The sequence below is a fragment of the Crinia signifera genome, chromosome 2 (assembly GCF_055691185.1).
Source record: "Crinia signifera chromosome 2, ASM5569118v1, whole genome shotgun sequence".
NCBI lineage: Eukaryota > Metazoa > Chordata > Amphibia > Anura > Myobatrachidae > Crinia > Crinia signifera.
Genome location: NC_139218.1, coordinates 149,600,963 through 149,628,745, shown reverse-complemented (window position 1 = coordinate 149,628,745; position 27,783 = coordinate 149,600,963). Strand labels below are relative to the sequence as shown.

Below are 27,783 nucleotides of genomic sequence, written 5' to 3'. Positions count from 1 at the left end.
TAGGGGGCTGTGCCAGCATGCCGACTGGAGAGCCAGCTGTCGGCATGCTGGCGGCATCGCACCAGGGGTGGGGGGGGGGGGGGGAGGGGGTGTGCTGCGGCACAAGTAATTAAAAAAAAAAACCATTTCATATAACATTATTCTAAAGCAGGGGGGAGAGGTGAGGGGCAGGGGGCTGTGGCAGCATGCCGACAGGAGACCCAGCCGTCGGCATGCTAGCGGCATTCCCACCAGGGGGGGGGGGGGGGAGGGGGTGTGCTGCGGCACAAGTAATTAAAAAAAAAACCCTTAACATATAATATTCATCTAATGCTGGGGGGAGAGGTGAGGGGCAGGGGGCTGTGCCAGCATGCCGACTGGAGAGCCAGCTGTCGGCATGCTGGCGGCATCACACCAGGGGTGGGGGGGGAGGGGGTGTGCTGCGGCACAAGTAATTAAAAAAAAAACCCATTACATACAATATAAATCTAATGCTGGGGGGAGAGGTGAGGGGCAGGGGGCTGTGCCAGCATGCCGACTGGAGAGCCAGCTGTCGGCATGCTGTCGGCATCGCACCAGGGGGGGTGGGGGGGGAGGGTGTGTGCTGCGGTACAAGTAATTAAAAAAAACAACAACCCCTTAACATATAATATTCATCTAATGCTGGGGGGAGAGGTGAGGGGCAGGGGGCTGTGCCAGCATGCCGACTGGAGAGCCAGCTGTCGGCATGCTGTCGGCATCGCACCAGGGGGGGTGGGGGGGGAGGGTGTGTGCTGCGGCACAAGTAATTAAAAAAAAAACCCCTTAACATATAATATTCATCTAATGCTGGGGGGAGAGGTGAGGGGCAGGGGGCTGTGCCAGCATGCCGACTGGAGAGCCAGCTGTCGGCATGCTGGCGGCATCGCACCAGGGGTGGGGGGGGGGAGGGGGTGTGCTGCGGCACAAGTAATTAAAAAAAAACCCATTACATACAATATAAATCTAATGCTGGTGGGAGAGGTGAGGGGCAGGGGGCTGTGCCAGCATGCCGACTGGAGAGCCAGCTGTCGGCATGCTGGCGGCATCGCACAAGGGGGGGGGGGGTGTGTGCTGTGGCACAAGTAATTAAAAAAAACAAAACATTTCATAAAATATTCATCTAATGCTGGGGGGAGAGGTGAGGGGCAGGGGCTGTGCCAGCATGCCGACAGGAGACCCAGCCGTCGGCATGCTAGCGGCATTCCCACCAGGGGGGGGGGGGGCGGCCGCCGGCTCCAAAAAAAAAAACACATTAAAAAAAATAATTACTGGGGGGAGAGGTGAGGGGCAGGGGGCAGTGCCAGCATGCCGACTGGATAGCCAGCTGTCGGCATGCTGTCGGCAACCCACCAGGAAGGGTGGGATGGGGGGTGCTGCGGCAGAACAAAAAAAAAAAAAGGCACATAAAAATAATAAACTAATGCTGGGGGGAGAGGTGAGGGGAAGGGGGCTGTGCCAGCATGCCGACTGGAGAGCCAGCTGTCGGCATGTTGGCGGCATCGCACCAGGGGGGGTGGGGGGGGAGGGGGTGTGCTGCGGCACAAGTAATTAAAAAAAAAAAACCCTTTCATAGAATATTATTCTAATGCTGGGGGGAGAGGTGAGGGGCAGGGGGCTGTGCCAGCATGCCGACTGGAGAGCCAGCTGTCGGCATGCTGGCGGCATCGCACCAGGGGTGGGGGGGGGAGGAGGGGGTGTGCTGCGGCACAAGTAATTAAAAAAAAAACCATTACATACAATATAAATCTAATGCTGGGGGGAGAGGTGAGGGGCAGGGGGCTGTGCCAGCATGCCGACTGGAGAGCCAGCTGTCGGCATGCTGGCGGCATCGCACCAGGGTGGGGGGGGGGAGGGGGTGTGCTGCGGCACAAGTAATTTAAAAAAAAACCCATTTCATATAAAATTATTCTAATGCAGGGGGGAGAGGTGAGGGGCAGGGGGCTGTGGCAGCATGCCGACTGGATAGCCAGCTGTCGGCATGCTGTCGGCAACCCACCAGGAAGGAGGGATGGGGGGTGCTGCGGCAGAAAAAAAGGCACATAAAAATAAATAACTAATGCTGGGGGGAGAGGTGAGGGGCAGGGGGCAGTGCCAGCATGCCGACTGGAGACCCAGCTGTCGGCATGCTGGCGGCATCCCACCAGGCGGGTGGGGGGGGGGCTTCCGGCTCAAATAAAAAAAAAAAAACCCTAGACATAAAATAATAAAATAATTGCTGGGGGGGGGAGAGGTGAGGGGCAGGAGGCTGTGCCAGCATGCCGACCGGAGACCCGGCTGTCGGCATGCTGGCGTGATCGTGTATGAGGGGGTCTACAGAGGAGCATTTAAAATAAATTCAATAAATCATGGTGAAATATTTAGAAATATTACGGGAGAAAGGTGAGGAGAATCTGGTGTCATGTACTTATGGACATAATTAAATATTCACACACATATAAAGTACAGACACATAGAAAAATTAGAAATGATTTTACCAGCCAATGGTAACCACTTCTGATTCAAAACATACGCGCCAGCACTTGAGAAAGCATCTGCCAACCAATCACAGGCAGAGACACGGCACATGTGACTTTGTAGAAAAGAAAGGCATTTTGGATAAAGATAAGAAGACATGCGCAGTCAAGCATAGAGAGAAAGAAGCCATATACAGAACAGAAGAGTTAACAGAAGCCAATTACGATTAAGAGGTGAGTTAACGATTAACGTTATTCACTTGCGTTCTCTTCATACATTTGAGAGAAATTTGTCCCTGCTCCTAAGCGTTATGCCAGGAGTTATGGGACACGTTAGATTACTCACGTTATGAGGAGATTGATACATCTGCCCCACTATTCCTAGAACTACAGATGTAGCTGCAGCAAGCCTGTTTAATCTCAAACAATCTGGCTATAATTGTACAGCCCGATAATGACCATCAGCCTAAAATCGCGATAATAACCCTTTTTTTTTTCAGCCAAAAAAGTAGCACATCTAATTGGATACCCTCTCTGAGAATCATAATACAAATTAGCCATAGATACCAAATGATGCCAATAGAACAGTACATCAGTTGCCAAAATATCACAATATTTGCAATATGTAATCATTGAAAAAGGTTCACTTATGGAAACCCTCTGTTTAAATAACCCAACACCCTTGTGCAACACTAGGGTCTCCTCACTTAGGAACCCCTCATATCTAAAGCCAGACTTTGTCAACCATATACCATACCTCTGCTGCAAGATAATTCCCAGTTGCAAGGTGTTTAAATCGGTAAAGACTGTTCCAGTGACCAGCACCGCCCCTGCAAGGGTCATGATGGACAATCTGTAAATGAAGGCAGGTAGACAGTTATCAGTTAATGCAACCTAAACCCTTTCAACCAAGTAGGCTTCAAAGATATTCTGGTGAATGATCTCAAAGTGCTGTGCGAATGGCTTCATCATCAAGTGAACTTAATTTGCATTGCGTGCCCTGTTTTGTCTATCACACACTACTGGAACGACCTGCCTGTGGAAACATACACATTTTAATTGCCATCATTTAGTACAGTGGTTCCCAACCTAGGGTACTCTGCAGATCAGTTGGGGGTACTTGAATATAATATAGGAAATGGTGGAAGAAGTCTACTATTGCCGTGGAGACTAACCACGTTGTGTCACTTCCGGTTCCTTCTACAGGGTCATCTCATCCTTTTGTCTGACCAGAAATCCACTGGGAGCTACCAGCGCTGCCCTCAGACATCAACATCCATCTGCCCTGTGCTGACACTGGCTAAGGAAGCAGCAGCATTATTCCTACAGGCCTTAGTGGGAACCCCAGAGATGGTACACAGCCAGCGACCAGACACAGAGGGACCCGATTCCTGACCGCTACTCCTCTGCTACTCCTTAATATAAGGACTGGCTTAAGGATACGCACCCCGCTCACTTCTACTCCACTCACAAGTACTGTGGATATTTCAAATTGAGAGGAGGGGGTTAATCGTAAATTAAATGCCTAATCAAGGGGTATGGGAGAGAAAAAAGGCTGGGAACTGCTGATTTAACATCTTACTGGCTCAGTTTCCATTCTTTACCATTAGGTACTTTTTGTGACAGAGAATTCCTCTCCTTACATTGGAAGGTGACCTAACACCTCCTACATTGACCACAAAAATCCATTGCTAAGGGCAATAGGATCTAACAATCAGTCCATCTGTGCCACTACAGGTTTCCTGGAAACCTGGATTTAGGTGCAGTCACAGTACATAATTCTGCCATTCTCACCCTTGTTGTATATTCCAACTGATTCTAAGGCATCAGCACCAACGCAGATTCATGTCAACAATTTAGTTTTTAGAAGAGGCAGTTTAAGCAATGGAGGTCACACTCACCTCCACCTCCCAGAGGGCATTGGAGCTAGTAGCTGATGTGGCTGATTGGCGGAGAGTAGTGCGCAAAAAAACATGGTGCCGAGCCTTATACTCATCACATGTAAGGAACTTCTCCTGCTCAGCATGGAAGAGGCGGACGACATCACCCTGTGGGGGAGATTTGTATGACCATATAAAGACTGAAACTAAACAGTGTATTTAAAAATCTGATATGCAGTATATTAATATGGTAGCATGCGAGTTGTTATTTGCAGTTAGCTTCACACGCTCAAAAGAACATTATATATATAACGCATGTTTGAGTAGAGCAAATACTGCTAAATAGTACAGTATGCCAAACATATCTCTTTGTTCAAAGTGGATTTCTTCAAGTGCACGTTTAATGTTAGTACAAATAAATGCGGTTTACCTAAATAAAAAATAAATAAACATTTCAGATGTTTTCCTCTTACCCCTTTCAGGACATCATCCATATAGTCTTTGTATTGCATAAACAGATTGATCTTCCAGCTGGTATTTGAATTCAGAGAGTTCACCTACAAATAAAGCATTTCTAATTAAACACTAACTAGACCTGGATTAAAACCCTATGTGGCCTCAGGCAAATTGATGAGAATAGCCCCCATCAAAACCTCCTATTTTTACCCAAATAATAATAATAAAAAAACATAATAAAGGGTGGCAGTGGCATATCTATAACGGGTGGAGAGGAGGGGGCCGAACAGAGGAGGCTGCATACGGGCCTCCTCCTCTCTTAAAACACCTCTGCCCCTGGGCCTTAGGTGGGGCCCTAGATTGTTATTATCTATTGTTCTTATTGCATTGCACCATATTTATTTACATTATAATTTTTTTTAAACAAACACATTGCTTAGCAGTAATTCCCAGGATTAGAACCTGTGACCCGTCTCTCTGGAGACACCTTACTGATAAAGCTATTTGCTCCTGTACAGTAAGCATGCCGTTTCTGACCGTGCATTATTGTTAGTTCAAAACCATCACTATTTAGGCAGAGCTATGTAGTGTAGTAACTTCATATAGATAGAATTCACAAATAGCTCTATCAGTAAATTAACATCGGAACAGGTCCTGGGTTCTAATACAGGTCATGGGTATGTTTAGAATAAAGAGAGTGTGCCCCCATGAGAGCAAGAGCCTGGCAGCATGTGACTCCATTACCTCCCAGAGTTCCGCCTCTGCATGGGACCAAGAATAAATATATTGATTAAGGGGCTAATTCAGTAGTCCACGCAGATCTACAAAAGATGCAGATCACGATTTTGCAGATCTGCACATAAGTGCACCGCGGACTGCAGTTAAGGCCCCCATACACTAGCCGATTTTGGTCAGATTTCAGCCAGATCAGTTGGATCTGGCCGAAATCGGACCAAAATCGGCTAGTTTTGATGTCCCCTCAGATCCGATGCGCGGTCCCGTGCGCATCGGATCTGCGTCGGGTGGTCGGACCTGCTGCACGTCCGACCACCCGACTTGGGACCTAGTGGGGCGGCGCGGCGGTGGAGGGAGCAGGGGGGGCTGGGGACACTGCGGGGGACACAGGCGGCATAGAGCCAGGCAGGGGGAGCCGGCCGGGAGCTGTCAGTAATGAATAAAAAAAAAAAGCCCATACAATGAATGGGCGGCCTGTGATTGGCTGAGCGCTCTCTCAGCGTCAGCAATTGGCTGAGAGAGCGCTCAGCAGCCAATCACAGGCCGCCCATTCATTGTATGGGCTTTTTTTTTTTATTCATTACTGACAGCTCCCGGCCGGCTCCCCCTGCCCGGCTCTATGCCGCCTGTGTCCCCCGCAGCGTCCCCAGCCCCCCCTGCTCCCTCTACCGCCTCGCCGCACAGACGCTGTCCCCCGCAGCGGGGGACACAGACGTGTCCCCCGCAGCGTCCCCAGCCCCCCCTGCTCCCTCTACCGCCTCGCCGCACAGACGCTGTCCCCGGCAGCGTCCCCAGCTGCGGGGGACACAGACGTGTCCCCCGCAGCGTCCCCAGCCCCCCTGCTCCCACCTCTGTAGCCCCCCCCCCCCCCTGCTCCCCGGTTTTTTTTACATGTGATAAATCGAGACATCAAGTGCCAATCTAATCAAGCTCCCCCGGGGAGCAGCCGGGGAAGCTCAGGGGGAAGTCGGGGGCGACTTGTCCTAAGGACAAGTCGCCCTAGTGTATGGGGGCCTTTACATTGCAAAACATGCAACTGCAGTCCACAGAGTGATAGGAGGGAGGGGCGACTGAGCATTTGGTGGGGGCACAGCGTCTGCGTGAAGTCACACGTACCTGCTGTAACCCAAAAAATGGGCAGTATTGTGGGAAAACTTCAGCGATGCAAGTGCAAAATGTTATCATTTGCATCTGCGACTTGCCGTTAGCTGGGCAGCACCCCCATAGCCTACCACCGTGGGTTGTAGTTTTGAAAATCCACACAAAACTACAACTCAAGCAGAATTAGGCCCTAAAGCTGAACATTCCATTTTAATATAAGTCTGAAAGACCAGAATGATGATATACTTAGGGAATGTGACCCTTTTAGCAAATACCAAGGAGTTCAGACTGCTACTGTACTCTATTTATCTAAAGCGCAGCAGATTTTTCTGCACTATATAAGAAACTGTTAATAGTTAATACATAAATACACATATCTGCCAATTGCCATCAAGCATTAGAAATAATTTCAAAGCTTTAAAGTTACAACGCCCATACACAGACATATATGGCATTTAGAATGAGAGGCACAATCTATTTCAAACCCAGCCTGTGGCATGTCAGTTAGGAGCTGATTGGCTGGCTGTTTATCACTCTCCACTCTATCACTTTTTGAAGCTTGATACATCTGGCCCTTGCAAAACAGAAAACTCTGCATGCTCTGACCTGGGCCATAAGGACAGATCCTAAGGGGTAAATTATCTAAAGTGTGAGTTTTTAGAAGTTAGAGATGTTGCCCATAGTAACCAATCAGATTGTAGCTATTATCCTCTATGAAGTGCTAGACTAATGATAAGGAGAATCTGGTTTGTTGCTATGGGCAACATCTCTCGCGTCTACAAACTCACCCTAAAATACATTTACCGAAGAATTTTGATGATTAGAACAATTTGAAACCAAAATGTATTAAAAATGTATTGTGCACATTCTGGGGGAAATTTACTAAGATAGGAATTATACTTCACATGTGATGTTGCTATGGGCAACCAATCAGATCCTGTCTATTTTCTTCTAGAGGGTGCTAAATAAGCAAGAAGTAGATTCTGATTGGTTGCCCATAGCAACATCACATGTGAAGTCTAAAGGGGCCCATACACGGTCCGTTAAACGGATCCATTTGGGTCTTAATTAGCATGCATCGTATCGGATCGCATGCCTAGTGCATGCACTGCGATCCGATACGATGTTTAGCTAGTACAAAAAGTATGTGCAGCACATACTTTTTGTACCGTACTATTTGATGCGCGGGAGCGCGCATCGCATAGTACAAAACGGACGGTCCGGGAACGGACCGTCTATGGGTACCTTAATTCCTACCTTAGTAAATTCCCCCTCTATATCAAACTGTTATGTGAGTAAGCAATGTTACTGACAAGACTATTAAAATAGATAGTGTGTTTAAAGTTCTCATTTCTCTGACTGGCCAGCAATGACATTTATGGCAGCAATTACCCGGGAAGAAAAAGGATAGGATACATTGTCCTGCATTTATCCTTTGGTTACCTCTTTGCAGCCTGGGTTGTCAGAAAGCTCATAGTTGCTGGCATGTAGGGGTTGTCCAGCATTCACGGGGTTAAGGTTAACCTTATCACCAACTACCACCTGTTAAAAGAGTATACATTTTAGAAAGAAGCTCAGAAACATTATGTTCTACAAGAAAAATTAATTTTGAGTTTTCTGCCATCACATATGACCACGTTACTGTCACAAAAGTGGGTGGGATATGCAAATTCAGAACCCCTGCTATAGATTATTGTACCTTAAGAACCCCATCATAACCCTTCTTTTTACATACTGCTGTACAGCCCATGCCTCAGATAATCCCTTACATTATCTCCATTACTTCGCAGCTTCCAGAAGGGTTGGATAAAAAGCCAAGACCCCTCGTTTCCAGTCACGTCAAGTGTCACGCGCATAGCATTCTTCTCCAGTAGTGCAGGGAGGCGTTTATTCACAGTAAGGTACTTGTTGCTTTTCATATGGAGCAGCTGTCAAATAAAATAGTATCAGCATACTTTCATAGCAGAATACTGCAATATATATTGTTAGTATGAAGAATATATGACATATACAGCTGTCTGCAAGGTTGTAGCAGATGAATAAGTAATTTGTCATGAACTAAGTTGCAAAAATATAAATGCATTATAAACTGTACAGAGCCACTGAAAGTAGTAAACAAAGGGTTCAAGCTGTAAAATAACATATCACTACTACATTGTATTAAGATCTCACCCAATACTCTATGATAGGTTAATAATCCTGGTATAAAACAATCTGCCTGAAATTTTGAATTAACAGCTAGGTAAACAAGATACATTCAGAAAGTTTCAAAGTTTCCTAGAAGTTGAATGCAGCCAATAAACTCTCTTCTATTCAATATTAAGGGGTGTAAGCACGGAACGATTTTGCTAGTGAGCGACTTTAACTAAGCAATTTTGACTAATCGATTTGACTAGATACAACAGCGATTTTGACTAAGCGATTTGACTAGATACAACAGCGATTTTGACTAAGCGATTTGACTAAATGCACTAAGCGATTTGTCTATGGGCGATTTTGACTATACTAGAATTAACATACAGTACTTGCTTGGTATTCATTGCAGATCGCCTAGTGAATATCTCCCTCAGCAGTGAATAGCAGCGATTTTGACGATCTAGTCAAAATATTCTTGCTTGGTGACTCGTTTTTACCAAGCGATTTTATAGGGCGATTTGTCTAACCTTTACAGAGATCTTCACTAAACTTCTAAACAATTTTGACTATGTACCCAAAATCGGTTAGAAGGATCGCTCCGTGTGTACACCCCTTTAGAGATGGTTTTGCCAACCTGGATGTTCAATGCACCAATAAGTAGCAAATAAGGCCCACACAGAAACAGGGAGCTCTGAAAGTGACGAGATGTCTGATCAGTGTCGGAATGGGACATGGGAGGCCCTCCGGAAGAATGCAGTGGTAGGGGTCCAAGTTTAGAGGTGTTTCCAGGCTCCACAGGGCCTGACTTGCACATATATACATATATAGTAAACACTACTAATGCATGCATGATAATGTAGCAATAACAGCATTGCACTTTAAAGAATCCACCATAGTCTGTGCCGTATAATGTAACATATGTATAATGTTTAATTCAAGTTCACAGTCTGGAATCTAATCCTTCGATGAGGAGGTGGGACCCAAAACAGTGGGGTCCACCAGGGGTTTCATCTGTACCCCTGTGGGCCAGTCCAAGCTTGGGTCAGATTAAAACAGAAGCCTGTTTCAAAAAGCCATATATAATACCATCAAACTATACTAATTAGGTCAGTGACTTCAGCTAATTGCACATCCTGTCAGATGGCCCAGATGATTGACCCTGATAGTTCTCTCTTGGGTGACTGTGGTAAATAATACATGGATCTATCATAACACACAGGTTTCAGTCACCTGTATATGGGTAATATAAAATTACCCATGATCATTAATAGCGGGTAAGTGCTTCGCTATCCAATTAGCCCCAATAAATATCACGTGTCGCAGTTTATCAAGAATTTTGTTTAATTGTTAACAATATTGGTGAGTATGTAAAAATATATATATATATTTTGAAATCTGTTAGCTATATAACCTTTTATTATGGATCAAATACATAATCCTGAATTAAGTGCATTTACTTCTTTATAGATAGTACACTTATACTGAGGTAAGCAGATTTATTGCGAGCGCACCGCCGCCCCACCCCATTGCCCTCACTTCTGGCTTGCAGGATGCATGGAACGGCACTCCGCAGACAGTAGCACAGCAGTAGTACCCCTAAAAGCGACCCGGACTCTGTAAACCACTTTAGTTTCTGGGATCTGACGACCCTGCGGTCTGTGCATGACATCACACGCAAATGAGGTGGGGCCAACACAGTGGGACTAGTTACAACGCTAAGCAAATGCCCAGCTTAGTGAGCAGAAATAAGTATCTGCTGATTATTAATAGTTGGAGAATCATTGCCTGGACTGAATAAATGTAAAGAATTGCTTTCCCTCCGTACCTGCAGTTACTGCTTGTTGAGTGCCTTGCGAAACTCAATTGTATCTCCTTGAGGTGTGCATCCTTGAAGGTCTATGTTTCACTGTCAATTAACCATTAATAGGTGTATATATGGGCAAAATTATTAAGACTTAATGGAGGTTTTATGGAACCATCTTAATTGGAGCTGAAGGAGCTAAAGCTGCTATTTGATTGGTTTTGCCTTTCCAGCTTGTAGTGAAATAACTATGCACTGCCTTAAACTTGGAGTAGAGGCATGTACAAACTGGGAGATTTTTGCTAGTGAATGATTTAGAATAAACAATTTTGAATAGATGCTCTATAATAGGCTGTAATCTAGTGAAAATCGCCTTGTCTGCACAGTCTATTTTGCTCAGCGATATTGACTTAGTGGGGCTGCACATCGCTATAACCCGCAAGGGAAACACCATGCGATTTTGGCCAACCTAGGCAAAAATAGCACCATGTTTACACCCCATAACAGTAAGCTGCAGGCTCTAATTGTCTAGCGGTTTCTCTATAATGGCGGCACATACTGTACGTAGCAAAGAGTGCTTGATAATGTAGTCTGTTCTTAGGTAGAGATCACAGGATGAGATAGGAAGCTAAAAAGTGAACGATCATGTAAAATGTAATTTCTGCTAATCTGCTCTGGTTACAGACAGTCTATACAGTTTATCCGCAGCGTGTGGTGTATGAGTACAGTGCTAAAATACCTCTCCAGATACAGACAGACAGACAATCTCCTCAGCACCTGTTAGGGAGGCTCTCCATTCTTACTAGAACAGTTCCCCTCTGTGAGTCTGTCCTCTATGCTGCTGCCTATGGGCCTCTTATAAGGTGTATTTCCTTCTCACATCCTCAGCTGTGAATACAAAGGGGACTGACTCATACAGCTCATACAGCTCATACAGCGTATAGAGAGAGATGGCCGCCTCCAATCTGTCCTCTATGACAGCAACGCACTCTCCTGCAATTTCCTCAGGACTACTCAAAAGGTCTTTGAGCTTGGCTCTTATTACCTCTGCTTTGGTATTGTTTTCAAAGTGGCTACTTAACCCTTTGAGTGCCAACATCTCTATGAAAGAGGTGCAAAATTTCTGCTAAAAATGCCAGCGTCGCTCATATAAATTCAAATAAAAAATGTTGTGTTAAAAAAATATAATATTTTGGTACTTGTGTATTATCGACCGCAAATCGGCCGCAACTCGCATTCAAAAATCGGATGCGATTTTGCGGCTGATTTTTGGCCGATTTCCGGCCGATTTTTCACCTTGCACACCCCCGATTTCCATCGTATAGCATCGATGCAATATATATAGCATGCAATATAGTGGCATGTGATGCATGTGAAGCGATTATATTTTTAATTGTACAATCACCCTGATGGGTGCTTACAATGTTAAATGCACCCCCATTGTCAACACCACCCCCACTATCAATGCCAACCCGAAGCGTGGCGAGCACAGGGGCGGCGGTACGTGTCCTTTCGACCTTTTCATACCCCCACTATCCACGTCGGCATGGAGTTGATTTTAGGTAGTGTTGCGAGCGCAGCGAGCCCCGCTTCGGGTCATTACGATGAATACAAATGTTTGCTTGCCAACTTTCACAGCTATTTTGACATTTTCACTTGGCACTCAAAGGGTTAATTGTCACTTTCCTCCTCTTATATGCTGCAGCTCCCAGTGTGCTCCTAACTGTACACACAGTGTAATGTACTTTCTATTCAATCCCAATTTTATCCCGATTGAATCAATGCAATGTACACTTTCGATTTAGATTATATAGTACTACTGATCTGTGCTATATAGTCTTACCTGCAGTCTATTTTTCGATTTGATTTTGATGCCGTGGGGCCGGGTAATTGGGATCGAATCGAAACAGAATGCATTTGATTTCTATTCAATTTAAATTTTGCTTATATAAGCAAAATTGAATAGAAAAATAGACAAAATCGAACCATATGTATACCCTACACCTGTACCTTTCGCTCTATGTACTGCAGTTCACAACGCTGCTTGTCTGTCACTGGCTAGAGGGGCATTTGCTCAGAGGAAAGGATGCAATACATAAAGAGTAAAATGTACAGCAGGGCTTAATATGTACAAAACATTGAATGCATATCTGTGGAAGCCGGTACTTATGTAATATCTGGGCTCCTGTTTTTCTTATGAGACCGCGTCCCCTCGTGGGGCTCGCTGCGCTCGCCACGTTTCGGGCACGGTGGCTCGCTGCGCTCGCCACACTATATAAAATCAACTCCATGCGTAGTTGGATAGTAGGGGGATGAAAAAATGGGGTGCATTTAACATGGGAGCCCAGATAATACATAAGTACATGGAAGCCTACTGGGGCGCCATACTTGCCCTTTTATCAAACAGTTTAAATCTAACACATTCATTAGCCTTGAAAAGTGATTAAATGGACAGTGATAAACTACCTACCAATGAGCTCCTACCTGTCATTTTTCAAACAGCCTGTGCCATGACAGTTAGGAGCTGATTGGCTGTGCTTTATCACTCTTCATTTTATCACTTATCAACCTTAGTACATCTGGCCCTCAGAGGCATTTTCGATTCGCCATGGATTTCTGTTCGTACTTTCCTGAAATGTGAACTAAAAAAATCAGCTATAAATATTGACTTTTGGCTTTATAGTGGCTGCTGCGAGTGAAATAACCTATAGCAGCACTTTACACGTAAGCTACAGGTTAGTGCATGAGGAAATTTGCTTACAATTGAATAGCTCCGGATGTTAAAGCTCAAGACGATCCGCCAGTGGTAAGCCATGTGGCTAAATAATAATACAACTACAATTTGTGCCCTTTTCATCCGATTCTAAGGCATTGGGCCAAGGAATCAGATGAATAGGGCACAAATCACATGTGTTTAACCTCCGATTCCGATGTGATGGGACAGTCCCGAGTACATCGGTTTGGATCTGCATGTATGTGACATATCGCATGCGATCCTGCCACCCGAGACCTTCGCGGGCAGCACATGGGGGATCGACAGCGAATTCTTCCATCTAAGAAGTGTACTAACACTATCACATTTTTTAACCTTTTGCACTTTCTTAAGATTCCTTTCCTTATCAAAAGAGGTAATAGCCAGAATATGACTGATAGAAGACCCTCCAGATCTAAAACAATCTTTTTTTTTTAAAATGAAACCATGAATGATGCATGGTTTATGTATAGAAGAAAAGGGTACTTGTGTAGTTTCCGGTTTCTACGCTCGGCACAAACTATCTAAAATAAAGTAACTTAACTTCATGCCAACATGGATAGTTCATACCCCCACTATCCATGTCCAAGGGGACTCAGATGCACGGCGCCATGCTGGTGCTGCAAAAACTACACAAGTACCAAGAAAAGCACTGCATATGTGTCATAAATATGGTCCTTTTGGTATAATTGTAGCTATCAGTGCAAAAATGTCTCTAGAGAAAGAATGTAACTGGGCCCCAGAGAGACCTGCCTCAAACACTACTTCTTATGTTTTATTATGTAAACTGCATGTTACTGGTTTGTTTAATCATCAAACATGATACTGTATGTTCTGGATCAACATACTGTAGTAGTGTGTGTGCTTTCATTCCTAGAACTTCTAGTTTCTAGTGTACAACATATAGACTCGAGATATTCAACCTGTAAAACCTGTATTTTGTCACTGGTATGCTATATTGTGGTTTGTTTGCTTGTGTTTCTGCTTTTGTACAAAACCTTGAAAAATCATTAAAAATATCTTATTTATTAGGTCATTTTATGGGCAAAAGTGGGTTTTCTAGTTTATGTACTTTGGATATCAAATATTAAGCTTACATGGCTTGTTACAGAAATTTAACTCATACTTGCCTACTCTCTCAGAATTTGCGGGATACTCCCAATTGTCCCCCACAAGAGTAGGTGGATATCCCGCATCCCATCTGCTTCCAAGTGAAGTGCGCAGGATGGGAAGAAAATACATGGATATTTGCATTGTTATAAGTGGGCGGAGCTACATAATGAGAATCACATCCCTTTAGCACTATCTTCTTCATAAAGACTCACAAATCTGGGTATTTTGACCGGTCAGGAGCAGGACCTAATGACATGGAGAGCCTGGTCCCAAGGCTGTCAGCTGCAACTATTCTTTGGGCTTTTCCAAGTGTGAAGATAAATAACTTTAGCAAGTATTGTTGTATTTCTCCTTACTGTACATCACATGCACTAGTGACAGGTGTGCCTGCACCACAGAGCATGTGATCACCTAATATTCATGTTTTTTCTGAGCCCTAGTTGCAGCATGTACCGGTATCTCTTAACATCTACAGTAGTTTATTTTCATTGAAGTAAGGGGGTTAGATGAAGACATAAACAGAGCAGAATATTTATGGGGTATGTGGTGGTTTTTAGTTATTGGAGTCTTGCACCAGCACATTAAAATTGTATAAAAGGCACTTGTCCCTTTAATAGGGACCAATCTTTTGTACAACAATGACAGTTCTCAGGAAAGAGAAAGCAGCTGAACCCGCTGCCGAACAAATCACTGCCAAGCTGATCGGAGCCATGGAAAAGCCATGTAAGATTACAGTAAAGACATGAGGGAGAAGGGAAAGAGGAAGCTCGCTTACCTGTATGACACTCCCATATTTCACCACCTCGCCATGTACCTTCTTATTTTCTGTATCATTTTGTTTCTGCTCCATTTGTGCAGCATGCTACAGGCAAGAGGAGACATATCACTTATAAAATGCAGAACAAACACTAAATAAGATGTCAATTCTATTCAAATTCCCATATACTAGTACCATATGGCCCTTTATCTACACAAATTCGCATTATCGGGCCGATGGATTGTGTGAAAAGTGTCATATCGTATGACATTTACTTCCAGGCTGATGCGTGGTCCCGTTCACATCGGATCCGTAGATTATCATGGCTGCCAGAAGGATACATCGTATCCTGGGGCAGTGAATGTCATCACATACAGTATGCAAAAGGCCCACATATGATGTACTGTATCAGAATCAACTTTATTGGCCAGGCATACTTACTTATACTAGGAATTTGTTTCTGATTTACAATACAAACAGCCTGGTAGGTATCTTAATACATCACATTGACACTAGATAGATCACATGGGACACAGTGGATATTGGGGTTAGTTTGGGCCATCCAGTCATTTGTTCAACAGGTGGACAGCTTGGGGGATGATACTTTTGATGCTTCTGGAAGACTTGACAGGTATGGCCCTATATCACCTGCCTTATGGCAGCAGGTTAAACAAGTCATGGCCAGGATGTACTTTACTATCTTCACTGCCCACTTCTTTGCCCTGGACAGGTACAGGTCCTGAACAGGGGGAAGGTCAGCCCCAATGATCTTTTCTGCTGACCTCAACCCCTTTTGAAGCCTTTGTTTATCGTTCTTGCTGGTGGATCAGTACCAGACTAGTATCAAGGAGAACAGTACAGACGTAAACAAATGTGGAATAGAAGTGGAGCAGAAGATGCTGTGGAATGTTGAACTTCCTAAGTTGCCTTAAGAAGAACAACCTCTGCTGCACCTTTCTGACTATGGCATCAAACAATGGCACTTGATCCTATTCGCCCAGGAGCTTAGCAGCTCCTCACCAGCGAGTAGCAGAGGTATTGAGGGGTGAATTTATGAAGCTTGGAGAAGTGTTATCTATCCCCATAAAGAACGTTATGAGCAAGGTGATAATGGTTCAGCCAATCAGCTCTTACCTGTCAATTTACATATTGTAGCTGATTGGCTGAACCATTATCACCTTGCTCATAACGTTCTTTATGGGGATAGATAACACTTCTCCAAGCTTCATAAATTCACCCCTGAATACCTTGTGCTAGTGCATGGGGGCCTTAGGCACTTAAGTACTTAAACTGCAGTCTCACTACAGGACTAAAATTATAGGCAAGGTGTGTTTTCCCAACTATGAAAAAGCATTGTGTACTGATTTTTAAACCTAGACTTATAGTATTGAACATATGTATTCACAGAACAAATAAGCATCAAATGATATATCTTACATAAGGTCCTTTTCATATTTAAATAACAATGTAGAGAAAAGTTTAATAATAAGGGAATACATATATATGTATATATATATATATATATATATATATATATATGATTAATTTTATGGAAGTACTGTAGAAGGTATTTTTGAAGAGTTCAGGACCTAAGTTCACTTTTTTTCTCATTGGCAGCCAAAAAGATCATATATCATACACAGATCCAGCTATTCAGCAGTTGACTTTTGAGTCCCTTTTGTAATAATGAATTGCACATATAACAGTAATCTACAGGCTGCTCCAGTGTCATCTGAGAACATCTGAAAATAGAACTAATGTCTATTATGCTAAGCAAGTTTACCATGCAAGGCGACCCTCAAAACAGAATTTCAGATGTCAACACTGTGATCTAGTCGACAGTTCGGGGATGTCATCCAGACACATGTTGACAGTCCACCTATACTGTATTTTTCAAGTTACCTGGAGTTTCTGCAGAAGAAGAACATCTGAGATCTTTTCCTTTTCCTGTTTAGTCTGCTTAGCTTTCCAATATTGCTTCTGAGCTGAATATCTGTTCATGGGACATACCTTAAATAGGCAGTCTGGAGACAGAGGAAGAGTGGACAAGAGCAGCAGAAAAAGTGATGTTTGAAGGAAAAGAAAGAGGGTAGTAGATGATCAAACATTAGCCAGCTAAACACAATGGGAACTGTAAAATGTATATAGTTATGTAGAGCTATAAGCATATAAACAGTGATATATAATTGGCACAAATACTTCATAACATTGGGCAGTGGTTCCTAACCCTGGTCCTCAAGTACCCCCAACAGTTCATGGTTTTCAGGTCTCCTCACAGAATCACAAGTTAAATAATTACCTCCACCTGTGAATCTTTTAAAATGTGTCAGTGACCAATGAGTGCACCTGCCGGGTGACCTGGAAAAAGTGAACTGCTTGGGGTTACTTGAGGACCAAGGTTGGGAACTATTGACATAGGGCATGATTCAGAACAGATCAAAATTTATTCTCAAAATGGGCACAACCATGTGCACTGCTGGTGGGTCAAATGAACAGGGGCAAAACCATGTGCAGAGAGCGGTTGATTTGGGTGAGTTACTTTTGTTTCTGTGCAGTATAAATACTGTCTTCTTTATTTTCTCACTGCAATTTAGATTTTATTGTCAGTAGCAAAGTGTGCATGAAATCTTTTTCTCTGCAATAAGTGTTTACTAAATGTTTTGAAAACCATTAGAACAACTAAGAAGGAATAAATACCGGTACATTTACAAGAAGAAAAACTAAAAATGGGAAGTATGAAGAAAATGACTTCATTGTTGGCATACAATTGTTATGGAACAGTTCCTTTTGAGATACACTTATTTAGTCTACTTTAATTTATTAATCTAAATTTGGTACACACAATGAAAAAATAGTAGTGACAAGTATAGAATAAAGCCTCTGGGCGTGGACACAGGGATTGTGCAGCAAGTTTATTATTGCCATTGTTATTTGGTCAGCACAAATATAACCTCTGAGTTATTTCTTCTCTCATACACTGTAGCTGTATATTTGGAGAAATTAAAATATAATGGCAACAGATTTATTTCATTAAATATAAACACACAGCTAAAAAGAAAAACTATAGTACACACTTCTCTAGAAAAGCCTTCTTTCAGATAGTGCTGACAACTAAATAATAATGAAGCCATTCAGTGTATGATCTGAAAACATTGACGTTGATTTATCTTCACATATGTAACATGTCACTTTCACCTCTGAATTTTTTCGGTGGGTTATCCAGATCTCCAGCAGCCGGCTCCACCACACACCTATCATCAACCAAACTGTCAGGGAGAGAAGAAGTGATTAGGTGAAAATGGAAACATTTCTGTCCACACATCAAAATAACACAAAATGAAAAAATGCAGTAATAAAATAACAGTAAGAAAAGGAAGAAGGATTCTCAGTTTGGTGATGAAAACACAGATTCCGATGATGATTGTGAAGATGGTTTGCATGGCCATTTTGGGCAGTGCTAGGTGGATGCTTAACAGAGCATCCACCTCAAATTTTGAGGATCTGGGGACAACTTTATCAAGACTCCCATCAAATCTATGCCTGAAAGCGAGGCAAAATGTCACCTATACTGTACATCTCAGGTCCATTTGTTTTGATCTCATGTAAGCCATTCCTTTATGAACCTGGTAGCATTAATTGTGTGATTTAAAAGTGTTTACAGAGAAGGTGAGGAAAGGTATCAGATGGTGGAGACATCGATGTCTACTGGAGTAGTTGTCATTTACAGGTTTTCTGGAAATGTGTCTAAAACAGAATGCGGTCATTAGGTCAACAGTGTCTAGGTAGACAGTCAAAAGGTTGACAACTATTGGTCGAAAGTCAAAGTGTCAACACATGAGAAAGGTCAACATGAAAAAGGTCAACATGGGAAAAAGTACCATCCCAGTGGGCATAGAGGGAGAATAGTGTGCTGATCGCAGTGGAGCACTGTGCCAAAGCATGGTGACACGTTACACTTACATGGTGTTCATGGCGACCTAAGTCAGCAAAAGAAAACACAAAAATTTACATCAACCCTTTTTTATGTCGACTTTTTGTTTATGTCGACCTTTTGCATATGTCAACCTTTTGACTGTTGGCCAATAATAGTGGAGGAGCCTGAAGAAGAGACTGGTTTCTCGAAACATGTTGTTCCTGTACTAGTGTTTCATTTCCAGAGAAGAAGGTACTGTAAGTGTAAGAGTAGAAGTCCACACAGGCTCTAGTTCCGGATCCTTAGAACCTGGGTGTTGACTCTATGATTGACACTGCCTTCACTCTGTGTTTTATGAAAAAGTTTTAGTGTTTTGTGAATGAATTCTTTTTTACTTCAAGCAATTAAAAGATACCGTTATATGTGTTCAACCATCGATCTTATCGTGAGTACGGGTACGCTACCCAGTCTTAAAGAAAACCTGATATGTCTATATTTACACTATAAGAGTGAGTTGGGGTACGCCTACAGTACACCATTATAAAAGAACACAACAGAAGTTTTAGTTTTTGTTTATATCGATTTACACATTGGCACCTCTTGTATTTCTCATTTTATATCCATACACCTGTTTGGAGAGAAAAATAAAATATCCATTGAAGATCGACAAGAAGAGGATCAAAAGATCCATTCGAGGGGAGTATTCTTCTATTTTTCATACCCCAGATTTTTCATACTCCAGATATCACTCATTCCTTTATTGTCAAACCCTTGATATCACCTATTATGTAAAAATCCTGAGTATATTGTACAAGTTTTCATTTATCAGCTAGGTATAGGGGGATCTATCCCATTCCCCAGGATAGCCGAACTCCAATCATATTAGCGCCAAGAAATTTTCTAACTTCCAAAATGTTGACCAATAGTGGTCGACCTTTTGACTGTCTACCTAGACACTGTCAACATAATAACCCATACACGTCTAAAAGTGTATTAATCAGAATATAGCAAACCAGTGTCCAAACGGACACAGGTGTTATTGCAGTAATATCTTAAAAAGAGAAGAAAAAAAACATTCCTGTTACACACATGGACCTCATTCTGGTCCACACCCAATTCTGCAAAATTTGCAGACAGTATGATGTGCACATGCACAAGCTGTCCGTGCAAAGGCAGCCAGCAATGGCACCCTGCAGCCATTTATTGAGTTCCCCAGAAAACGCAGGCATTCCCGGGCTATTGGGATTGAGGGCTGCTGGTCTCATCAGCGGCCTTCTTCTCACAACGCCTGTCGCAGCGCTGAGTAATTCAGAGCTGCAACGAGAATAGTTTTCCCCTCATTTGTATGACTGCAATCGCATTCACAGCTGTGTACATGAGAGGGGGGCGGGGGGGATGCAGAACTTTTTTCAAAGATGATTAAGGTACTTTATTTCCCTAAAAAGTGGAAGAACCATTGGAATTTGATTTATTTATTGCAAATGTTACAATTTTAGATTGGAAGTAATGGTCGTCTTATAATAAAATGTTTTTCCACAGCCCAATGTCCTACATAAGGCACTGTATTGTAATACACGGATATAAGTGTGACATGTAGCGCAAAAACAGCATGTAACCCAGTGCCCACAAATTAATGGATTCATGAGGTCACAGTTTGTCCTTCATTTTGATTTTTGTACACAGCAACTTGTGTAACTTGAAGAGGGATAGCTGGATACACATTAGATCATATGTATATGGGGCAGCACGGATGGTGTAATGGTTAGCATTACTGCCTCACAGCGCTGAGGTCATGGGCTCGATCCCCACCATGGCTCTAACTGTGCGGAGTTTGTATATTCTCCCCGTGCTTGCGTGGGTTTACTCCGGGTACTCCGGTTTCCTCCCACAATCCAAAAATATACAGATAGGTTAATTGGCTTCTAACAAAAATTAACCCTAGAATGTCTGTGTGTGCGTGTACATGTGGTAGGGAATATATATTGTAAGCTCCACTGGGGCAGGGACTGATGTGAATGTTCAAATATTCTCTGTAAAAGCGCTGCGTAATATGTATGCGCTATATAAGAAACTGCTAATAAATAAATAAATAAATAAATATCCAGCAAGGTGGTGCATGATGGGACTCAACAGGGGTGCAGACACCGCCAACAGCATATCTACTTGCCAATGTTGTCTGCGACTAGCAATTGCAAGGGGGGGGGGGGGGGGGTGGCTATGCGGTATTCCGCAACATACAGTAGCTTTCAATAAAAATGTCCTCTTTCGGCCCAAGAAGTCCCTGGCGATGTGTGTAAGCACACATCGTCAGTGACATAGTACATACACACTAAACCAGTGATTCCCAAACTGTGTGCCTTGGGACGCTTGCAGGGGCCCCTCTCGTTGGTGGTCCAGGAGTAATTCAAATTGGTCAGTAATAAGTAAAACTATTGTTTGTGGCTTCAGATTATAAAATATGTGAACATACAGAAACTAATCCAATATCTCGCTACATAATTAACCTTACGGATGATATAAACACAATTTACTCAATTTAATTTTTATTTTTATTTATTTCTCAATAAGAAACTTTTGGACTAGGGGTGCTGTGAATCAAATTCTGATACTTTAGATTCCCAAATGTTTGGGAACCACTGTACTAGTCGATATGAATGAAAATGTTGTTATGCTATGTCGTTATCATACATATCGGTTCAAAAAAGTCTAGTGTGTATGCAGCTTAAGTCCTCATTTGACACAAAAGGAGCTGGAATAGCCAAGGCCAGAAATGAACTTTCATCATATTTTTCTTCAGCTTCACTAGATTTAGCATTTACCAATATGCTCTATTAAGGTAACATATGCCTCGTGGCTTAATGTGTACTGTATGTCTTGATGGTTTTCTGATGTTCATTAAATCACTGAAGAATGTAAATTGTGCAATTCTGCCTTATTACTACCTATTACTTCAGCTATTGGCAAACCATATTATTTTGCAGCTGTAACGTTGTATAAGCAGTAATTGCATCTGGAAAAATGTAAAAACTTAAAAGTACAGTACCACATACTTCACCTTCTGCACATACCTGAGCCACCAAGGTTATAGTGTATTCTCCCAGTCACACCGTCATAATGCTATTTTCTGGGAGTGTCACACAAAGTGCAGGCATACCCAGACAAAATAAAATCCCTAGTTGGTGAGTTAGTTGCATATTGATTTGCAGCTGGACAACTAGTGGTTTCTGCAAGCCATTCGCAGGCTTGCACAGGGTGGATTTTCAATCTGTCATGGCTGCAACTATCTGATCATAGGGCTCTGCAAATCACACTGCAGCGATTGGCTCTGAATAAACCTTCATGTTCCTTTCATTATCAGCAATGAGAGACCCTGTGAAGAGTCTAATGGGGCCTACACGAGATTTTATGCAAAACATCCATTCACATTCACTGGGCAATTCAGCAAGTAGTGGGGGGCAGGCGTTCGCACAGGCGGTGGGCAGCGTTACATGGCTCGCAAATCAGTGAACTACCACTGCTTTGCGAGCCCACCAGAATCATGCCCAATAGCTGGAATCTGATTGCTCTGGTCAACAACTCCACTTTAGTAAACCTGCACTTTAGTATACATACCCCTAAGCAAAGTGAGCGGTGACAACCCTGAGTTCCCCAACATGTGTCCTAGTGAATCTACAGATAGAGAGTAGCTAGTTTGGAATGACGGGATGAGAATGCTGACGCTGCAGTGCATGTTTCTGCAGATGTACGACGTCTTGGAGAGTGATCGTGGAAACAGAGGAGCTACCAGCTAATCAGATATTAACTGCGAGGTTACAGGTGGCATTTTATAAATGTCAGGAGCTGTACGCTACGTTATCTCCACTTCATCACGCTCCAAGGCTTAGTATGTCTGCCCCCCTTTTCTTTAACCTCCTTGTACAGTTGAGGAAGTTCTGTTTGAGAGAAGTGGAATTTGGTAGTGTGGACAAATGACTTAAACTACAGTAATATGATAAAACACCCCTATTGTAGAAGTGTGGGGCCCCCTGCCCCCACATCCCTGCACCCCCTTTTTTCCTGATTCAGAATTTTGAGTTAATAACCAAATAAATTCTGTTTTTTAACCAAACGTGCCAGTGATATATTTTGTTCAAGAGATACCATTACAATACTCCTGCTTTTCAGCTCATGCATTCCTGTATGGTCATCTCCTAGTACACAGTGCAGGAATGCCACCAGAGTGCAGGTGTCCACAACCATTTGTTCAGAAAGAGAAGAATTACTGTTTTTAGAGTTTCTTGGACTTGTTATATGCTATTATTGAACATTGTTCATTAGTTTTCTTCTTTCTTCTTTATTGTTGAATATAATCCAGTTGCCAGTTAACACATGTCATTACTGTTTCAGATGGATGATATGCCAGGTGTGAATGTTTTCTTTAAACACCTCCACTATCCACGTCAGCCCGAAGCGTGGCATGCAGACGCGTTACACGTCCTCCCGACCTGTTCATAACCCACTATCTACATCGGCGTGGAGACGATATTATAAAGTGTGGCAACCACGGAGCCCGAAGCGTGGTGAGTGTAGCGAGCTCTGTGAGGGGACGTGGATTACTTGACGTGTATTCCGCGTGTGCTCGCTGCTCTTCGTGCTCGTTTTACGCGAGGCTCGCTGCGCTCGTCACGATTTATAACATCAACTCAACGCTGACGTGGGTAGTGGGGGTATGAACAGGTCGGGAGGATGTGAAATGCGTCCCCTCACCACACTTCGGGCTGGCGTGAATAATGGGGGTTTGAAAAAGGAGGCATTTGCCAGTATGTAACATGGAGCACTGGCAAATGCGTTCTTTATTTTGTATGAGACGCTCTTGCACCCACACACCCCTTTGTGCACAAGACGCACGTGCTACCGAACCCCTAACCTCGTCTCCCTGAAGCAGACATGGGCAGGGTTGCCGTACCCTGCCGCAAGAATTACTGAGAAGCACAAGCATCTGAGACACTTGTGCATCTCAGGAGGCAGATGGAGCGCCTCTCCGCCGGCACCCGCATGATCGCCTCTCGGTCAGCGTCCGGCAGCACAGGGGATCTGGCGTTTACCGGCGCTGTGTGAGAGGCGCTCACTAGGCTTGCCAGGGACTCCAGGGACAGAGCTGCAGCTCGCAGGGACAGTATGGTGACTACGCTGCCTGACAGGGACACTACGCTGACTACACTAGGCAGCCGTTGGGCTACGCTGACAACATGGCTTAGCCTACGCTGAAAACGTAGCTTAGCCTGCCGCCATGAAACTGCACAAGTACCTTTTTTTTTTTGCTAAGACCCTGCAAACTTGTCTAAACCTCACTCCCAATTGGATTCCCCCTTATCTGGTTTTGCTTATAACTCAAAATGAGACCCATAGGATTGGATTCAATTAGGTTCAATACTTAATGTGCAAGAAGAAAAAACTTTTCCACCCACAACTGTTCAATTACAAGCCATTTTCCTTGCGCAATAAGGGCTAATCATACTTGCCCACTAATGTGAGAAATCGCAGAAAGCCACCGGCCAGACCAAAAGAAAAAAATACCCTTGCTAAACTGCGAGAAAATTGTGAATGGATTGCTAATCACTATCCACTCGCAAATCCATATGCAATTCCATCTGAGGCTTCCACTAATGTGTGACTGAGACAAGTGGAAGTGGCCATCGCTGGCGTCATAAAAATCCCTAAAAAATGCCTGGGCATACCTACGTTTTATACATCATAGACAGAAAACGCCCGGGTTTCCCCCCCCCCCTAAACGTCGTCTTCCTGTCAGTCAACCTCCGACCGCTTTGTGTTTATGATCCATACACATTTATTTTCGCTATTCACCCTTGAGCATGCGAGTTGCATATATATTGCTCGATTTGGAAATTTGCTAATTAGCGGCCAAGACTGAAAGAGCCCCATAGTGCAAACTGCAAGCTTATTACAGGCTGCAGCTGACTAGCCCCAGCAACTGTTTAGAGCAGGCGTGGCCAGGCTTTAGGAGTCAGTAATCTACTTTGAAAGCTGATCTACATTGTAGAACGTTAGTGTGCGCCGAAGATGGCTGTCGAAAAAAAGGGGTGTGGTGCAACAAAAAGGAGACGTGGCCTCACTACACAGAGGGGTAGATGTATGAAGCAGTGGTAATGGATAAGTGATAAAGTACCTGGTACTTTATCACTGGCCAATCAGCTCCTGACTGTGTTACAGGCTGGGTTAAAAAGGGACAGTTAGGGGCTGATTGGCCGGTGATAAACTACCAGGCACTTTATCACTTCTCCTCCCTTATCACTGCTTCATACATCTACCCCCATGTGTAGGGATTGTCTCATCTGAAATAACACACTGGCTCCCAAAGTAATAAACACACTGTGCCACACACGAGTAAAACTCATTGGGCCTTATTGTGGTTTGGTCGGCCAAACGTGCGTACGTTCCGTTTCACCGTACGTTTCCCGTACGCGGATGGTGAGCGAAAATCCACCCACAAAACATCCGCATACGGACGGTCACAAAGACCGACAAAGGGGAGTGGCGTACACTTGAGCGTACGCCACCATACACGGACAGATCTCCTCTTAGACACCGATAACTGGCGTACAACAAAGCGTACGCCACCGTATACGGACGGGTCTCGTCCGTTTTCACACCGACATCTTACGGCTATCTGAGTGTAAAGCAACCTTGCACGGACGGGTCTCGCATGTTTTCAATGGAAAACTCAGTGTATGTCACCGATCGTGAGCATACGTCCGTGCACGCTGGCATACCCTTCACATATATGACCCTGCTAATCTAGCCTTTCAACTATGATTAAGCCAATTAAATGAATAATTCTAATTGTTAATCAATTATTGTTTTCTATTACCTCAATTGTCTACCTTAATGAACAGCCTAATAAAAATACATTTTACCCCTACTTACATGTATATTTATTATGTTCTAATGTTGCATTTGTGATTTGTGGCATCTTACATCCAGAGTGTGATACATCCAATTCATAGCAGATATGAAAGTGCTTAAGGCAGTGGTTCCCAAACTTTTTTGAATCACGGCACCCTAGAGCATCAAAATATTTTCAAGGCACCCCTAGGCCAAATGCTTCTTATCGAGAAATTCAGAAAAAAAAATATTAAATTAAGTGCATTGTGTTTATATGTCACAGTTATCTGGTGAGGGACAGGATTTGCTTCTGTTTGTCCACAAGCACTGGTTTTGCCTGGTACATTGACCATAAATAATATGAATTGATCTTGGTCCACCAACCCAAGGCACCCCTGCAAGTGTCCTGAGGCACCCCAGGGTGCCTAGGCACACAGTTTGGGAACCACTGGTTTAAGGTATGTATTTTGGCTACAATACAAAGATTGTGTGCAAAATAGTGGCCATGGCCTTATTGCTCAAACATCCTTGTAGCTCTAATGCTGGGTACACACCAGGACGACTAGGGCCCGATCCGCACAATCTAGATCCAATTCCCATCAATTGGATGTAGATTGTGTGCTGATTGGGCCCTTTTCTGACCTGGTGTGGACCGATACCGATCCGATGCGCGGTCCCGCGGGTCGGTCGGTCGTTATTGAGATCCTACCTGCTGCAGGTAGGATCTCAATGACGACCATACAGCCGGGTGCGGGTCGCCATCGGATCGGACCCGCTCACGGTGCACATCGTGAGCGGGTCGTGCCCCCCCGCGTCATCGTGAGCGGGTCGGACGAGACACTGACGACCCGCTCACGATGTGCATCGTGAGCGGGTCGTCCTGGTGTGTACCCCACATTAGATGTGGTTTATGTATTTTTCTCATAAAAAAATAAAATATGTTTCTATAGATTGATAGTGTGTACACACGGTTCGATATGGCTTCCGATGTTGACGATATCGTCAACATCGGAAGCCATATCGCATACATATCGCATACTGATTGTATGCATTGTAAGGGCTTCCTAGCCCGATGCGCGCTCCCGTTTAAGGAGAGATCGGAGGGGAGATAGAGTGTGCTGCCCACTCTATCTAGCACAAATCGCAAGCATATCGCATGCATCGTATGTGCCTTGCGATATGCTTAAGATGTGATGTGCTATACGATTTCCAGGGCCCTGTAAGTCATCCTGTTGTTAAGTCAAAATCGCTTAGTCAAAATCTTAAGCAAATCTTAAGGCACATAGGAAATCGCATAGTAAATCAAATAGGAAATCGCATAGCAAATTGTATGGTAAAAAGTCAAAATCTTAAACATATCTTAAGGCATATCTTAGAGTGTGTACACACGGTTCGATGTTCTGTGCGATCCGATGTACGATTCGATGTTTTGTCCGATTTTTACTTTTCCCTTTTTTTTTTTTTTTCTCTACTCCTTAAGATATGCCTTAAGATATGCTTAAGATTTTGACTTTTTACCATACAATTTGCTATGCGATTTCCTATTTGATTTACTATGCGATTTCCTATGTGCCTTAAGATTTGCTTAAGATTTTGACTAAGCGTTTTTCACTTAACAACAGGATGACTGACAGGGCCCTGGAAATCGTATAGCACATCGCATCTTAAGCATATCGCAAGGCACATACGATGCATGCGATATGCTTGCGATTTGTGCTAGATAGAGTGTGCTGCCCACTCTATCTCCCCTCCGATCTCTCCTTAAACGGGAGCGCGCATCGGGCTAGGAAGCCCTTACAATGCA

General features: G+C 43.6%; 1 protein-coding gene across 1 annotated transcript in view; it reads right to left on the bottom strand.

Annotated features, from left to right (window-relative positions):
- ITPR3 (inositol 1,4,5-trisphosphate receptor type 3) overlaps positions 1 to 27,783 on the bottom strand; it is a 143,763-nt gene that overhangs the window by 75,306 nt on the left and 40,674 nt on the right. Inside the window, exons 2-9 of the mRNA XM_083170732.1 lie at positions 18,380 to 18,450; positions 17,087 to 17,208; positions 15,203 to 15,289; positions 8,395 to 8,553; positions 8,069 to 8,167; positions 4,807 to 4,890; positions 4,355 to 4,501; positions 3,211 to 3,306 (exon numbers count right to left, since the gene is read on the bottom strand). Of these exons, the coding sequence (XP_083026858.1) occupies positions 3,211 to 3,306; positions 4,355 to 4,501; positions 4,807 to 4,890; positions 8,069 to 8,167; positions 8,395 to 8,553; positions 15,203 to 15,289; positions 17,087 to 17,208; positions 18,380 to 18,450 (865 nt within the window). The remainder of the gene's footprint in view (positions 1 to 3,210; positions 3,307 to 4,354; positions 4,502 to 4,806; positions 4,891 to 8,068; positions 8,168 to 8,394; positions 8,554 to 15,202; positions 15,290 to 17,086; positions 17,209 to 18,379; positions 18,451 to 27,783) is intronic.